Source organism: Schistocerca gregaria, chromosome 2, assembly GCF_023897955.1.
Source record: "Schistocerca gregaria isolate iqSchGreg1 chromosome 2, iqSchGreg1.2, whole genome shotgun sequence".
NCBI lineage: Eukaryota > Metazoa > Arthropoda > Insecta > Orthoptera > Acrididae > Schistocerca > Schistocerca gregaria.
Window position 1 is genome coordinate 793455919 of NC_064921.1, and position 18549 is coordinate 793474467.

Consider the following 18549-nt stretch of genomic DNA (forward strand, 5'->3'; position numbering starts at 1 on the left):
ACATACGGTTCACTTCCACGCTGTCGCGGCATGCTACCAGTGTTAAAGACTGCGATGGAGCTCCGTATGCCACGGCAAACTGGCTGACACTGACGGCGGCGGTGCACAAATGCTGCGCAGCTAGCGCCATTCGACGGCCAACACCGCGGTTCCTGCTGTGTCCGCTGTGCTGTGCGTGTGATCATTGCTTGTACAGCCCTCTCGCAGTGTCCGGAGCAAGTATGGTGGATCTGACACACCGGTGTCAATGTGTTCTTTTTTCCATTTCCAGGAGTGTAGATTATTTGCCGCAAGTGCTTCACCAACCCATGTAGCCACTTAGACCAGTCCACATTGATACTCTTAGCAATTCAAGCAGCTCTTCATTCACACTATGGTTGTGGACATGTCCAAATATGACAGTTCCTTTCTGCCATTGTGTCATTGTGACTAGTATTTGGCCTTGTGAGCTTGTCATGAAAATAAATGTCTATACATAACTTTTTTTCCCCTTTATCTGTTACCATCACTTTTGTGTGGTGCTTGTTAACTGTATATTTACATTTCAGGATGGAACAGTGGAAGAGTGGAATGGTTTGCAAAGTATGAAAGATGAACGGCTGCAGTCATCACATTCACTGGGTCCCACATGTTCCACAGACAAGAATAGTGGCACTAATTTTCACAGTGTTGATGGCAACTTCATAGAAAACAATTGTGCCACAAGCCAGGAATACCCATGGATGTCTGAGCACGTACTCAGCCAGTATGCACCATCTCTCACCGCTACTGATAATCCGTACTATTATGAAAACAATAAACTTTTGTTTGCTCTGTACATGGAACGGTTACAGAGAGGTGGAATCCCACTTTATTAATGCTAGTGTTCACAAACTAGATGTTGCTGCAGCAGGAACAAATTTTGTAGTTCTTAAATAGTTTTCACGTGAATATGTAAGTAACAATTTTTTCAGCTTCTGTCTCATACTGGACAATACATTTAAGCACCCACTGACAAATTTGACCTTATGCATTTTTATTAAATTATAACATAGAGCAAAGTTTTAACTATGAATCTCACAAAAATACAGAAATATTTAGAAGACCCTTAGAAAATGTTGGTGTATTCATTATCCCTCTAACTTGTTTAATACTGCCAAATGGTATGAAGAAATGAGATGTTGTGTCATTCACAATGTATAATATATGTATTAACGTATGTTTGTGCACTAGTTTTTGAAAAGTCTATTGTTAATGTCGTGTCTTTGTCCAAACCAATGTTAGCCCTTGATGTAAAATACGGAGAGCACAATGTCATTTTCAAATAAAGTCTAGTCATATTTTTTGTGTGAAACACATGCAGCACCCAGATGGCTCATTTTTTATCAATGTCTATATATCCATGTGTTCTTAATTGTATTATCCCAATGCAAAGTACCACACTAAGTGAAATATGAGGAATTTGTTGGTAAAAATTGCTTCACTTGTCTCATTGGTGTCCAGGGCCTGATAGTGAATGAACTGAATTACACAAGCACAGAGGAACACTGATGGGCACTGTATTGTATAAAATTGAAGAAGTGGGTGGTTAATTGGAAAAAGTAATGGAAATACTTCACTCCTGTCTTAGAAGCCAGAAAAATGAGGCTACATATATGTCTGGAGTGTGATTAAACAGATAATGGGTGATCATATAGCATGTAAACGTTAGGGAATATGCTTATATATGAGCATGTTTCCTGATTATCCATAAGCTGTAATCTGTTTGTGGAAAATTTCTTTATTTAATTCCATATATTGCAGCTAAAATAATTTTTAAAGATTATTTTTTTAACAAAGTTGAAAGTATTTTCAGTTACCCACCTTTGTTGAATGTACAGTGAATTTTTTTTTTGGCATATGGAACTGTAATTTGTTGACATTTCTCAAACAAAACATACATTTATCCACTGCACGATTACAGTTTTCTTATATACAGTACCTGTTTCTTTCATGAATGCATTTGTTGCATGAATGTTGGAGTGTGCTTGTGCTGCAGTCTTGCTTCTATCCATGACAGTTTATGCAAGAGCAGTTCACATGGCTCTCAAGTGGGTGGTGTATCTTGATGGTCTGTCTTGATGGTCTGCAGAAAAAAGTAACCATGTTCTCTGCATCGTCTAACTGCAGTCATACGGATTTGTAGCATTATGGGCTGCAATCTTTGAATGCTGAACGTGTACATGCTCTATCAACAGCTGTTTTTGAGGCAATTATTAAAGTCTTTCTAAAATCCTCTCTCAGTTCACACTTTACACTTGTAATCTATTACTGAAGTACACAACGAACATTACTCACTATGTAAGGTGCCTAATTTGAGAGACATCATAACAGTGAGGAGCCCAGTGAACAGTGACACACCTAGAGTGCCCTTGAAGTTAACTTTCACGGCCCAGTGGATATTTTCCATCACTTCTAGGCAATCATGGCAGTTTGTGAACAGTGAGGATGTAGCAAAAACATTAGAGCTATGACTTTTAAATTTAAAATTCTATGATTGCACATAATGAATTTCTGCCTAAAACTCTCAAAAATGTCATCCATTTTGTTAAATTGTGAAAAAAAACCATCCTACACTAAACAAAACATAGCATTACATGGGAGTATCTAAAACAAATTTAAACAATTTCCATTTGTAAGTGGAGTATGGTATACAATAAATTACCAGAAAGTTTGAAATTTATGAATTACTGTATATGAACTTGTTGCTAAGGTATTTGTCACTTCTGCTGTGGTGTGAAGCTTTTCCATTAGCTTTACAGCTCACTCGGTCACCATATTTGAGTGAAGCACATCAGGCACGGATCATTAATCACATCAGGCACGGATCATTAATTTTTCCAGTGAATGGAAAAAGGTTTATGAGCCTTAGAGCACTTCAGTTTGGATCCAGCAGCATGAAGTTCACTGTATGTGTCCTCTAAATAGTGCTGATTTGAAAACTATTCCATTTCCCATGCAGTTACAGTGAAGTCACAAGTAACTTTGAGCTGATCTCTCCTTTTCAGAAGGATAAAACTAAGCAACTAGTGTAAATATTGCCCTTCAATTCCACTTGGCACAATGAAGGGGAGGTAGCTTCAGGTAGCTTCTGTCATTTGATCAGAGGCCTATTTTTCTCCTCATGATAGGTAAATACTTCACAGAGCTGAAAAAGAAATCTGATGTCATATCTCCATTCTAGGCTTTCATGTGTTGGTGCCTTTTCTGAACCAGAATAGCATTTTTGTAAGTCTTCATATCCTGCCAAAACGTCTTCATTGAATAGTTACTTGACGGTGGTGAACTAGATTTTGTGGACAACAAGGACTATGATGTCAGTAGTATATCCCACTAGGCCTCCTGTTTCAGTTTGTTTTCTGTAAAGTTCTCTGTCTTCACTGCAAAGCCAGTTTCCACTCAAGTGCCACAGAACCAGATCGGGACTATGATGTCGACAACCTGTAAACTGAGGCTCTTCTAAATGTTTTAGTCCAAACTGATTGTGGATTCTAGTAACTACATCACTTTTTTGCCCCTTTTGACTGCTGTGGCATCTGAAACAATCGTTTTGATAATCCTCCATGCATTGTTATCATTCAAGAGAGCCTGCAACCTGATAAAGATATCATCAGCTGATCTGAAATGCAGAGCTCTTGCAGAATTCCTCAGACAGACCATCTGGTATTCCCTGTTGTTAATTCTCTTCCCATCAAAATGTAAGGGGAATTCCTCTTCACCCGTAAGTTCTCTGAGGCAGTTCTTGACTTTTTCTGCATTGTGGATCATTTGACACCAAAGCCCGGATTGCAAAGGTGTAAGTTCATCTACTTCATTTTCAGCCAGGTTTTGAAGAACTTTTGATGCTTTTCTTGTTGACAGGGTTGCTTCTGACACAAACTTGGCTGCAGATTTTGTAGGTTGTTACTTTCATTTCATAGTAGGAGAGTTTTCATAATGTCACTATCAGTTCTGCTGCCACTACCCTTGTCTGCTTCACTACTATTATTATTGAACTCCTATAGTTCTCATGTTGACTGATCTGAAGAATTTCTTTAGCATTTTGAAGGATGGATTGTCGTAGCGACTTTGTCAGTAGTGTATCCTACTAGGCCTCCTGTTTCAATTTGTTTTCTGTAAAGTTCTCTGTTTTCACTGCAAAGCCAGTTTCCACTCAATTTTTGTAATATCAAAAATATGAGTAAGATTTTTTCAAACACTTCATTCCTCCACTTTCTATAATTTTTAACACTTTTGTGAATTTGTGAACCTTTGTATAAATTTTCTTTATTGAAATAAAAGGGAAGCTCAGCTTTTCCCAGAGTTCCACTAATTCTTGTGATGTGATGTCTTCTTTACATGGTCGGCTCACTCCTTGAGGTTGTCTTACAAGCCAGAAATCTACCAACAGTATCTCTTTTCAAAGGTGATTTGCACAGAATCTCATTCATGTCCTATATCGCTTCTGGTATGTTGGGATGGGCATTTTGTAGCTGTTGTCAAATTTCTCATCCATATCTTTCCAAGCAACTTTACTGCTGATTTTAATTGGCAGATGTAAACCAGAAAAGCAAAGAAATGCTGTCAGAAATGATAACTAAGGAAGCACTGCTCCAAACAAATGTGTTGTGCTATTGTTGTGTACCACATAAATGAAATTATATTGGTAGTGGGAGGTTTTTACATGGCACAATAAAAATATACCAAAAAAGTAACAAATAGGCAAAAGTTCATCAAGTGCAACAACAGGAAGTTAATATTTTGAAAAGAGTTAAAAAGCCATAACCTTAATAGCCATAACCATAACTCTAAGAATAATAATAATTCTAGCAATTATATTTTTTAATTGTGAGTGTTGGCATTTCATATGAGATGTTGAAGTAGTCAGTAATAAGTTACAAAATAGTTGTTATTTTTTGTATGTAATATGTCAGTGTAAATTTTCGTCTTATCAGACAAATTAAAATACTTGACTGTCATAAAAAGAAGAAATATTTTTGTGTTCTTGGAACAACATACAGACCACTACTAATTGACTTTACTGATGATGGTATTAATGTTCTTGTCTCCTGTTAACTGTAAAAATGGCTTGTCGCCTTTTTTGTCAGTGCATTCACATAGTTAACCAGTTTGCACATAGATGCAACATAGTTCCCTTTTACTGCTGAGTGTCAACCACTGATCAAAGAAAATGTGACAGAGGCATGTCACATCCAAAATCCAACAAAGGAGTAAAAAAGACAAGCATTCCCAGGAAGCGGAATTAAGTGCAAATGGTAAAAATACTAGAAGCAACGGTGGGTAGCTATATGAACATAAATAAGGTGCAATCACAATGGAAAATTCTGAATGGAATGTAACAATATTATGAAAAGGATAGTTCCTACTCACCATATAGTGGAGATTCTGCATCACAAATAGGCAAAACAAAATACTGTCACAAAATGAGTTTTTGGCCAACAACACTTTTGAAATTTCCTGGCAGATTAAAACTGTGTGCCGGACTGAGACTGAGTTTGAGTCTCGGTCCGGCACATGGTTCTAATCTGCCAGGAAGTTTCATATCAGTGCACACTTTGCTGTAGAGTGAAAATTTCATTCTAGAAACAATGCTTTTGTTGAACACACACACACACACACACACACACACACACACACACACACACACTACAGTCTGTGGTAACTGAAGCCAGACTATCAGCAACAGCACATGATGGGAGAGGCAACCAAGTGGGGTGTAACAAGGAGGCTGGGGCGGGGAGGGGGAGGGATAGCTGCATAGTGGTAGGGGACGGTAAAGTGCTGATACTGGGAGTGTTTTGGGGTGATGTGGAGAGAGGGTAAGGCAGTAGGTGCAGTCGGTAGGTTAGATGAAGGGTGGAAGAGAGACGGGTAGCAGAAAAGGATAGAAGTAAAAAGATTGGGTGTATTGGTGGGGTACAGGGCTGTGTAGTGCTAGAATGAGAACAGGGAAGGGGCTAGGTGGGTAAGGTGAATGAGTAACAAATGTTGGAACTGGGAGTCTTATGGGAACGTAGGATGTATTGCAGGGAGAGTTTCCACCTGTGCAGTTCAGAATAACTGGTGTTGGTAGGAAGGATCCAAATGGCACAGGCTGTGAAGCATTCATTGAAATTAAGAACACCATGGTGGGTGGCATCCTCAGCAACAGGGCAGGGTAGTTCAATTAGCTCTAGGCCATAGTTTGTTGGCCATTCATATGGCCAGACAGCTTGTTGGTTGTTGTGCTCACATAAATAGCAGCGCAGTGGTTGCAGCTTAGCTTGTAAAACACATGACTGGTTTCACATGTAGCCCTGCTTTTGATGGGAGAGGTGATGGTTGGACCGGACTGGAGGAGGTGGTGATGGGAAGATGTATGGGACAGGTCTATGATGGGGATATGAACCATGAGGCAAGGGGTTGGGAGCAGGAGTTGTGTAGGATGGATGAGGATATTTTGTAGTTTTGGTGGGTGGCGGACTACTCCTGCGGGAGAGGTGGGGAGGATAGTGGGTAGGGCATTTCTCATTTTAGGGCACGACGAGAGGTAGTCAGAACACTGGCGGAGAATGTAATTCAGTTGCTCCAATCCTTGATGGTAGTGAATAACGAGGAAAACGCTCCTCTGTGGCCGGACAGTGGGGCTTTGGGAGGTGGTGAGTGAGGGAAAGATAAGGCACTGGAGATTTATTTTTGTACAAGGTTGAGTTAGTAATTACAGTATGTAAAGACCTCAGTGAGACCCTTGGTATATTTCAAGAGGGACTTCTTGTCACTGGGTGTCTAGACTGTATGGGAGGACCTTCTTGGCATGGAATGGATAGCAGCCATCGAAGTGGAGGTATTGCTGATGTCGGTAGGTTTGATATGGATGGAGGTACTGATGAGATGGAAATCAACATCTGGGGGGGGGGGGGGGGGTTGCTGGATTGAGTAAGAGCGGGTGAAGCAAATGCGGGAGGAGGTGTTGAGGTTCTGGAGAAATGTGGATAGTGTGTCCTCACCCTTGATCCAGATCACAAAGATGTTGTCAATTAATCTGAACCAGGTGAGGGGTTTGGAATTCAGTGTGTTTAAGAAAGATTCCCCTAGATTGCCCATGAGTAGGTTGACATAGGATGGTGCCATGTGGGTGCCCATAGCAACACCTCAGATTTGTTTGTAGGTAATGCCTTCAAAGGTATAGTTGGTCATGGTGGCTAGGAAGAGGTTCTAGGTTTGGAATCCATTGGGTGTTGGGAAAGGTATTGTTCAATTGCAGTAAGGCCATAGGTATTACGGATGTTTGTGTAAAGGGCAGTGGCATCAATAGTATCGAGCAGGGCACCGTTTGGTAAGGGAACAGGAACTGTGGAGGGTCAGTGGAGGAAATGGTCGGTATCTATTATATAGAAGGATAGATTTCGGGTAATAGGCTAAAAGTGTTGCTATATGAGAGCAGAGATTCTCTCTCTGGGGCACAGTAACCAGCCACTATGGGGCATCCTGGGTGGTTGGGTGTGTGGACTTTAGGAAGCATGTAGAAAGTAAAGTGTGGGGAGTGGTAGGGATGAGGAGAGAGATGGTCTCTAGGGAGAGGTTCTGGGATGGGCCTAAGGATTTGAGGAGAGACAGAAGGTCCCGCTAGATTTCTGGAATGGGGTCATCATGGTAGGGTTTGTAGGTGGATGAATCTGATAGCTGGTGGAGTCCTTCTGCCAGATAATCTTTGTGATTCAATACAACAGAGGTGGAGCCTTTGTCAACAGGTAGAATTATAAGGTCAGGAGCAGTTTTTAGGTGATGGATTGTGGTTCTTTCTGCAAATGTAACATTAGTTTGCATGTCTAGGGAATTAGGGAATGATGAGGAGGCAAGGTTCAAGATTAAGAAATTTTGCAAAGTTAACGGTGTGATTTGGGGGTGGTGGGGGGTTGATCACTGTTAGATGGAGGAGTGAACTGAATCAGACAGGGTTCAATATTGGTCTTTGGTTGAGTCTGATTGGTAGCTTTGGTGATGAAAAATTGTTCCAGTTGTAGGGGCCTGGAGAAGAATAGAAGATCTTTAACAAGTCCTGCATGATTGGATTTGGGAGTGGGGCAAAAGGAACAGATGGAGGTCATTGTGGAAGGAAGGATGGCAGCCAAAGATGGGTAATTTGATCATAAGGCCATTTGGGGGGACTCCATGAGCCAAACAACATTGCAGGAACAGTACGGGAGACTGGGTTCTGGCTTGGGATAAGGAAACTTTTCTGTGTTGACGCACATGGGAGGAGCAAGGATTCAAGGCGTGGAAACAATGCAAAAAAATACACAAATAACTTAGGTGTTGATTACCGCCTTCAGATCTCTGCCAATTTTCTTGACGCCTGTATTACACACAAAGATGGCAAGGCTACCATCAAACTCAACTGTTCCCAATTTTTTGCTGACTTCGAGCCCAATATTTCATTCTTCACAAATATCTCCAAGTCTCTACCAGCTTATAACTACTTATGCCTTGTTCCCTTGATGTCAAAACCTCCTAGTCCAATTCTCATTGGAAGTAGAGCCATATGTATATGAGCACTGCAGTTTCACTATAGTTCTTCCTTTGAATTGTCACACACATGCTGAAATTATGGAAAGAGTTAAATAAATGTGGTATTTAAAATCAACGAAACTGCTCAGTAGAGGAAATGTCACACTATCTGATGATGTGATACCTGTTTGACTATACACTCCTGAACAACTGAATTAGAGATAGCTATGGAACTAGAGAGAGAGAGCTTTGAAACTTCCTGGCAGATGTTTGCCGGGGAAAGGTTACATGTTTTCTTTCCAATGTGGAACACAGTTTTAATCTGCCAGGAAGTTTCATATTCATAATAGTAACACATTTGATTATAGACAGGCTGCTGGTGCCCAATGCATTGGCGATGCCATCTCCAAGGTCCTTTAGGCACTGGCCTTTCCATGTGCATCTAAGTAAGGGTGTACTGTGATTAGAATGACTGAGAAGAAAAGCTTCCTTTGAGAATCAGCTGCCGTGGCCACATGCTGATGATAGAGGTTGTATCAGTTGTCATAGGCACCTGCCAGTTTGCATTGTGTCACATTTACATGTCTGTTCAATGCTGGGTAACAAGAACTGGTGAGCAAACATGCCACTAAGAATCACCACCTCACCAAATATTATAGAAGCCACTGGCCCATGTGTGTACTTTGCTACCACATATCACAGGACACAGCTGTTAGCATGGGAACAAAAACACCGCCATTGGAATGAGCTGAGCATGGAAACTGATTGCCGGAACTGGTAGGTACCACTAAGCTGTGGTACATTCTGACAGGAGGATATGAGTGTGTCATTGTTCTTATTGGTGCAACGTGCCACAAGGGTGCAGTAGCAACCAGACACTCGCTGCAGCTAAGGATTTTTTCTGCTCGCCCATCCACACAATGCACGGCCAAACTGGCTGGGACAAGGGGAGACAGGACATGACCGCCAAGCAGTGCGCACGCTTCTGTAACTGTGTTTCTCAATGTAGTCTACAAATACAGTTCACTTTTACCAATCATGTATGTACTTGATTTTTACCACCTTTCCTTTGCAACGAGTGATATACATTCATTTGGACAGTGGAAGGAGCAAGGCAGCACAGAATTTACCGCGCGTTTTACAGGTGCCTACATTTTGGTCCTCTGGGCCGGATATAACTAGTTGAACATTTTCCAGTACAAAAGCTACGTGTTTTGATTTGCACATCCCACGAATTACAAGTATCCAGTTATCGTGGCTTTTTGTGTGATTCTTCGAGATTACCATACGCTCCGCATGTGTCTCAAGCATCAGCAATGATAAACATGTGTGCTAGAGCTCTCCACGGTACAAATTCCATGAGAATCGTGTTGTGAAGTGCACCTCAAGCCATCAGACGTCGTAAAACAGTAAAGCAGTTCCGACAACACAACACCAGTGCATCAGTAAGCGCTGTCCGTCGCTATCTCCGCCAGCAGCTGCAGACCAGTAAGCACCCTACAGGTACAGTTGTCCTGCCCTGTGAGCAGCCTGGCTCTATTTCCTTAATCTATTATCCTTTGTGCTAATTTCCTGAAGCATGGATCCTGTCGAGAAACGAAATTTAGTTAAGAAAAGAGCAATTATCAAGTCACGAGTAACTAGACTCTCCACATTTATTAATAGTTTTCAAGAAGGATCCAATCTCAACAACATCAGAGTAAGGCAGTCACTGCTAAATACAAGCAAGGATGAATGCAACAACATCCAAACTCAGCTAGAGATTAACGATGTAGAAGAATCTCATGATGCAGACAGACAGTCGTTTGAAGACTTGTGCTTAGATATAGAATCAAGGATAGCAACACTGCTCCAGTCAAATGTTGTGTTACCACCTAAGTCTGCAAGTTTATGCAGTGAACGTGAAATAAAGCTCCCAGCAGTTTCATTAGCATAATTCAATGGTAACATAGCAGAATTTATGCACTTCTTCGATACTTTTAAGGCATTAATTATTAGCATCGAAGCGTTAACTGATTTCCAACGATATTATTATTTATTGTCATGTATGTCTGGTGAACCTTGTAAGCTGGTTGAAAACTTGCCAGTTACAAAAGGTAACTTTAAGATTGCATGGGATTTGATCATTCAAAGGTATAACAATCTCAAGTTAATTGTTGATTTACAAGTAAAAGAACTTATGAATCTGCCTACCATCAAAGTTGAATTTGCTAAGGACTTACGGACGTTAATTAATCAGATAATGAGAAATCTGAACGCGATTGACATAATGCAGGTCGGCATTCCATTGCATGAAATACTGCGCTCGCACATTTTGTTGGATCATATTAGTGTGACTCTGAGGAAACAGTGGGAATGTAAAACAGCTGACACCACGTTTCCGTGTCTGAAAGATCTGGTGGCGTTTCTAGATACCAGCTGTCAGACGTTATAGCTCATTCATCCAGACAAAATGCTGCTCCAGTCCCAGCAGCTAGCAGCGAAGCATACTAAGGCAAAAGGGAACAGTTCTTGACATCCCATTTCTCGCGACTGCTCCCAACTGTACGTTCTACAACTCAACACATAAGCTAAGTAGGTGTCCTAAGTTCAAAGAGAGTAACACTGCTAGCAGAATAGAGTTTGTGAACAGACAAAAACTGTGTTTCAACTGTCTGGCCATGAAGCATAGGCTGAAGGAATGCTGTGCTGGCAACTGCCGGATTTGTAACAAGCACTACAACACATTATTGCACAAGAAACAAGCCAGTAGTAGTGACAGTAGAAACCAAGAAACGGATGTGCAACAGCAGCAGACGTACTGCACAGTGATAGGAGACCAACAACATGCAGAAGTATTATTATCTACTGCACATGTAAACATTGTCGACAAAAATGGGAAGTTGTACAAATGCAGGGCACTTCTTGACAGTGCCTCACTAATGAACTTTATGTCTAGGAGCTTAGCAGATTGGATGGGACTAAAGCTCAGTCGGCATTCGATACCAATAAGTGGCATCAGCGACGTTCAAATGGCAGAATCGTCGCACATTTTCAGTGTGTACATTTTCTCAAGAGTTGCTGACTATGGCACACATGCTGTCTGTACATTACTGCCGCATATAACAGGGCCACTACCAACAACATCTCTTGAAACCATCTCCTGGCAGCTTCCTAAGCATGTAAGGTTAGCAGACCCATCATTTAACAAACCTGTTGAGATTGCTCTTCTGCTTAGAGCATTGATCTTTTTTGATGCACTGCAGCCTGGTCAACAGAAAAGAGATAACCGCCCAACCTTACAGGAAACATCATTTGGTTGGATTGTGTCACGAAAGATACCTCCTCATTCAGTTAAGTCCAATGCTTGAAGAGTACTGTCGTGCCTTGTACGTGATACCAGCCTTAACATTCAGGTTGAAAGGTTGTGGCAGCAAGAAAAAATGAAGTCTATTTCTGTGCACAACAAAGAAGAAAGTGAAGAAGAGGACGGTGGTGAGGATGACGAGGATTTTGACGGAGAAAACCGCAAGTCGGGGGATGAAACAGTTCCATTGCTGTAACAAACTGTGGAAATATCAGGTGCAAGAGAGAGAGAAAAAGCGGAAAGATTTACAGAAGAATTCAATGTGCTTAAAGAAACGGAGGCAATTGAAATACCAAAAGGCAAAGGAACTCCCCTGGGTGAAATACCAAGAATTGGTGCATTTTTCAAGAAATTCAAGGCTGATGCTCTAAAGCAGCTTCACAGAATTCTGTTCAACAGAGTTGGGAAGGTCACTCTTGTGGGAAACAACATACAGAAATTCTATTGGTTTGACTTTGACAAATGGTCAGACCAGTATGAAAAGAAGAAACACATTCTGAGCAAAATGGATGTGAGTGTCTTGAAAAGAATTTGTTGTAGTTTAGACATTGAGAGAAAAGGAAAGTGTGATGAACTTGTACAGAGAATTTTAACATTTTTGTTAGAGCCCAAAGGTCCTGGAGCACCTGTTCCTGACAGCAGACCAAAGCGCTCTACAGTCCAAAAGGCCAACAACAAGAGATATTCAGAATCGGAAAATGAAACAGAGAAATGAAACCACGTTAAAGAGGGCTAAAGTGCATAGAAATTGCTTAAGGGGATATTCAGGGCTAAAATGCATAGAAATAGCTTAAGGGGAGATTCAACGGATGACGAAGACAACATGGATTGAGAAAAAAGGACCTTCCTAAATCAGAAAATAAAGCATCAGACAAATAAAAGGAAAGGGAGATGTGAAAGATGAACCTGATGAATCTAGCAGTGATAATTCAGAATCCAAGTCAAAATAAAGGAAGGTCGCAGAAGCCAATCTAAAAAAAGTCATCCAAGAAGACCAATGCTAAAAAGACTCCAAACAAAAATCAGAGAAGAAATATTCAGCTAAAAAACAGAAATCCTCTCTTAAGAGTGATGTCGGGTTCATCTGAAGACGAACCCCTCTCAAAAAAGACAAAGGCACCACCTACAGATGAAGAAATAAAGTTGTATGTCAAAGAATTTTTGGAGTGAGCTAAGCTCAAAGAAATAACAATGAAGACTGTTTGTAACTAAGTATATGCTCATTATCCATGTTTTGACTTGGCACACAAGAAGGATTCATTAAAGTGACAGTAAAATCATTGATATCTACATGAAGAATATGCTGCTGCAAGTTCTAGTGATTATTGTACTTGCAATTCATATATATCTTGCAGAATATTATGCAATTTTAAATAAAAATGACCACATTGAGAAAATTTTATTTGACTTGCAGTTATAAAATGAAAAAACTTTAATGGAAATACCATGGGAATGAGTCCAGATGCCTACTGAAGTGTGCATGTTTGTTTCAATGCTTCAACATTCTACATTAATAGAACTGTATACTTTTAAGAACAATTTTAAATTACTTTTATTAGTGGAAGCTTTTTCATTTTACTGGCAAATTTTAGAAGCTTATTATTAATGTAATATTCCAGAAAAGCTATATCTCATCAGTTTCTTCAGACCTTGACATTCCATACTTAATGTGAGATGTATAAACAGTCTCAGTTGGCAACCCACTGAGAGGCATAGTGGAAACGTAACAGCAGGAGAACTTCACACAGCATTGAAGGCAGTCATTCGCATGGTGCAACAGCAAGATTATTACAAGATAACTGAAGAATTACAACATGGCCGACCAATCCCCAAGAAAGGCAACTCACTTCATCCATTTCTGGACGAGGAACAGTTGTTAAGGGTGGGAGACAGATTGGAACAATCAAAAGTTTCTTACAGTCAGAAGCACACCATGATTCTTCTTCACAAGCGTCATGTCACTAAACTAATAGTCATGAGCGAGCATCTTCGTTTGTTGCACACAGAATCTCAGCTGCTGTTAGCAAGCCTCCTGACAACCTAGATGAATTCTCGTACCTTACTCCATGCCATTTTCTTATTGGTGAACCCTAAACAACTATCCCAGAGCCAGGCTTGCTTTCAGAGCCATCATCCAGGTTGTCAAATCATCCAGGTTGTCAAGGTGGCAGCTCATCCAACAGTGCAAGCAGCACATCTGGAAATGGTGGTCAAGGGATTACCTATCACAACTTCAATAGAGAACTGACTCGTGATCAACAAAGGACAATCTACAGCCAGGTACATTGGTTCTACTGAAGGAAGACAATTTGCCACCCCTCGTGTGGCAGTCTGGGGTCATTGTTGGTGTGCACCCTGGTCCTGATTTTACGGTACGAGTTGTTTCAGTGCACACAGCAACGGGAACCTATAAACGACCACTGTCGCAGATCTGTGTTGTTCCACAAGAAACATAGACTCTAGTGCACATCAATATCAAATTACTAACTGAAGTGTTTCTTTTGTTTACAGTGGACAATTTCTTCATTTTATTTCCTTGTTTTTGCTGCATGTGGCTATTTGTATTTAGTGTAATTTATATGCGGAATGCTCTCTTTTGGTGCAACGTGCCACAAGGGTGCAGCAGCGACCGGATGCTCGCTCCAGGTAAGGATTTTTTCTGCCCACCTGTCCACACAATGCATTGCCGAACTGGCCAGGACAAGGGGAGATGGGCCATGACCGCCAAGCAGCAAGCACACTTCTGTAATTGCATTTCTTGATGTAGTGTACAAATACAGTCCACTTTTACCAATCATGTATGTACTTAATTTTTACCACCCTTCCTTTGCAACGAGTGATATGCATTCATTTGGACTGTAGAAGGAGTGATGCAGCACAGAATTTACCCCGCATTTTGTGGCTGCCTACAGTCATAAAACATGAGTTGCTGCACAATGCAGAATTTCACTCCCCCCTCCCCCTTTTTTTTTTTTTTTTTTTTTTTTTTTTTTTTTTTTTTTTTTTTTTTTTTTTTATCTTTGGTGTTATCCATTATATGGACATACGCCGCACATGTACCGGCATGGTCATAGGCCCCTGATCACAAAGGAATCACACTGTTGGTGCCTGAGCTGATAGCTCTCCATGTATGCCAGGGAATATGTGCCCATCATGACTGGGGCATGGGGACTCTGAGCAACGGATTACTGGCTGATTTGCCATTGCTGAGACTGGGTGGAGCCCATGGAGAGAGCCCCTATTTGGAGTGAGTGGCACCATGGCATATGAGCCACCAATGAAGCAGATGAAGTTATCTCTATGGATGGAAAGTCCTCATTTAATGCAAAGAGATACGACCCTAAAATGTTCTCTTTACTGGGTACACTGTGGGAGGAACATAGGGGTAAGCAATAAGCAGAGAAATACTCCCCCCCCCCCCCCCCCCCGCCCACCCAGTTCTTGGATTACACAAAGACTGATGGGGATCCTTTCTCAGCCACAAAGTCCTTATTCTTTGTGGAGAACATGAAGACAAGTTTGGGGAAGTGGCAGCCATCTCTAAAATGAAAAGTGGGTCATTCTTGATCGTAACAGCATTCCCCGCCCAGTCATGGGTGCCACTCACTTGTAACAAGCTGGGCAACATACTGGTGACTGTCATTTCCCATAGTATTCTGAAACTTGCTCTTGCAAGCTGGTGACGAGCTACTGCAAACTTGAAGCAATGGGATGTACACTTTGTCTGTTGTGTCCACAGGGGGGCAAAAAAAAAAAAAAAAAAAAAAAAAAAAAAAAAAAAAAAAAAAAAAAAAAAAAGGTTGCTACCGGCACCTTTATCTTGGTCTTTCAGGGTGATTCAATCCCTGAAAATGCAGCTGTGATGGTATACCGATGCAGTGTGAAACTACATCACCCTCCCTTCCCCCCAACACGTGGTGCTTCAAGTGTTTGAAATTCATGCACATGTCTACATGTTACATTGCTAGCCCCATCTGTTGGTATTGTGCACAACAGCTGCATGTGAATGCTCCATATGCCCCTTCCCCCTGTCTGTATCAATTGTGGAAAGAACCATTCCCCCCTGTTTGCCAGATTACACCATTTTCCAGAGAGAGAAGAATATAGGACTCTGGACAAACTAACTTACAGCCGGCTTGGTAGTTCAGCATGTTCGGTCAGAGGGTTAGCTGCCCTCTGTAATAAAAAAACTGAGTTAATCGATCCACAACGAACTTAAAAGGACGTCTTACGACGTCCGCTCCGAGCAGATGCAATGAACAAAAGTGAACAAAATTAGATTAAAAAAGAAAAAAAAAAATCTTACTAAGTGGTCAAGAAGTTGCACACATCATGTATAACAGTGTCATTTGCTACAGCTATGAGACATCGCCCCCTTTGTCAATTGTACCCATACCTGTTATACCTCTTACAGTGGGCTCCGAGGGCTGCTCAACCATGGCTGCCCCCTGATGGTTGCAGACTCTCCTCTTGCTGCTTCCCCCACATCTACTTTAGGTTCGTTGGTTTCCCACCCATTGGGGACATTATTCCCAGTTTCCCAGCCAGAGACAAATCACCTTCCTCTGGCTTCTCTGTCCAGGAAAGGGTCTCTTGGGACATTTCCTTGCAAGATATCACCCAGTCTCCAACTGTACACCAACCAGTGGCTGAAGGAGCCACAGGCTGCTGGTCGCAGGGCTTCACAATCATCATCATTACCTGAAGCTGATTCAGAGAAGCCACCATAAACATCCAAATCATCTAAGGAGAGGAAAAATAAGGAGGAGAGCCCAGTGGTCCCCATACCACCATATCCTGCCTGTTCCATTCCTGTGGCCGAGGCGGAGAGTCCAATGGCCTCGGAGGCCCCAGGTTGCACCACACAACAAAACCCAGAACCTCTATGTGTTGTGCACTAACATCTCAATCAGTGTCAGCAAGTGACCCTAGGGCATGCCTGCCTCCTGGATCCTTTCATGGTCTCACAGTGCACTGACAACATTATTCTTCAGTGGTATTGTTGTAGTGTTTTCCACAACCCGGCTGAGCTTCCCTTGCCTTCTGTATTGCCCTTCAGGAGACTTGGTTTACGGCACCCTGGACCATGGCCATTCGTGGATACTGGGGATATTGTAAGAACTGTTCTACCTATGATGGATGTCGAGCAGTGTTTGCCCATATGTTCTGGACACACTACATAACGAACTTGTGCCTCTTAATACTGCTTTAGAGGCTGTGGCTATTTGGGTAAGGGCACTTCAGGATATTACAATCTGCAATGTTTTCCTCCCTCCCAATGGTGAAGTGTCTCCGAACATATTGAGTACAGCGGTTTACAGCTTCCCCCACCTTTCCTAATCTTGGGTGATTTCAATGCCCACAATTGTCTGTGGAGTGGAACAATAATCACTGGCCATGGTAAAGACCTCAAAAACTTTCTGGCACAACTTGACCTCTGTCTCTTGAATGCTGATGCCCCCACACGCTTCAGCGTGTTGCACAGAACTTTCTTGATCATTGACCTTTCCATCTGCAGCCCTTGTCTTCTCCCATCCATACACTGGAGATGCCGCAATGACCTTTGTGGTAGTGACCACTTCCTGTCACTCCCTGAGCATCACTCCCTGGATGCCTGCCCAAATGGCTCCCAACAGTGTTGACTGGAGTCCTTTCACCTCTGCTGTCGCCATTGGCTTCCTGCCACATGGAGATATTGATTAGGCAGTTCAGAACACAATTACAGCTATTCTTTTGGCAGCTGATTTAGCGATCTCCTGTTGTCGGGACAGCCCCGACAGAAGACAGTACCTTGGTGGTCATCAGAAATCGCACAGGCCATTACATATCATAGGCGGGCTCTCCAATGCCATAAGCGGCACCTGTCGATGGAGCACCTCATTGCCTTTTAGCAGCCCCCTGCCTGGGTCTGCTACCTAATAAAACAATGGAAGCAAGAATGCTGGGAATGGTACATTTCAATCACTGGACCACATACCTGTCCTTCACCCTCTGCAGGTCCAGGAGCTAGATTAGGCCCGAGGTATTCCTGCCTGTCGTACAGGGTGACTAAAAGGAGTTTCACATGTTTCAGCCTTCATGTGATGGTTCCCTGTACGGTTTGACCTACATTCTTCAAAATATTCCCAAAGAGCAAGCCAATTGGGGAAGGGCCCCTTACAAGCTGCATCGTGTCCATTGTGTGTTGAGATCTTTAGCCCATTTTCTCATTATCGCATTGCAGTCCTGCCCATTCTCCATCTCTTAGGTGGGGACACCTTCCTGGGTGAATTTTCCACCATGCACCATGCAGTGTCAATTTCCGCATTGACGATGACCATGGATTTCTTTGCAACTGATATCCAGCACGGTAGCCAGTCCATTGTGGTGGGGTCACCATGTACCCTGTTGGTTGTGGCCCGCTGACCACACAGGGATCGCTCTGTTGATGCCTGTGCCGTTAACTCACCATGTATGCCAAGGGGTAGATGCCCATACCCCTGGGGCATCGGGACTCCCAGCAATGGCCATCTTGCCAGGCGGCCTTTGCTGCGGCTGGATGGCGCCCATGGGGAGGGCCCCTGGTCAGAGTGGGTGGCATCATGGCGGATGACGTGCAATGAAGCATAGTCCATCATCTCTTGCTGGTGGTGAAACATCAGCAGTCTCTAAGCAATCACGAGCTCAATTCAACGCACAGAAGTAGGACCCCAAATCGT

At 42.3% G+C, this 18549-nt stretch overlaps 1 protein-coding gene and 1 pseudogene across 1 annotated transcript in view; both read left to right on the plus strand.

Annotated features, from left to right (window-relative positions):
* Window positions 1-1348, plus strand: part of LOC126335061 (uncharacterized) — a 28439-nt gene extending 27091 nt beyond the window's left edge. The window contains exon 3 of the mRNA XM_049997945.1: window positions 549-1348. Within this exon, the coding sequence (XP_049853902.1) occupies window positions 549-857 (309 nt within the window). The 3' untranslated portion in view covers window positions 858-1348. The remainder of the gene's footprint in view (window positions 1-548) is intronic.
* Window positions 1349-11927: 10579 nt separating this feature from the next.
* Window positions 11928-12566, plus strand: LOC126335982 (protein DEK-like; annotated as a pseudogene).
* The last annotated feature ends 5983 nt before the right edge of the window (window positions 12567-18549 follow it).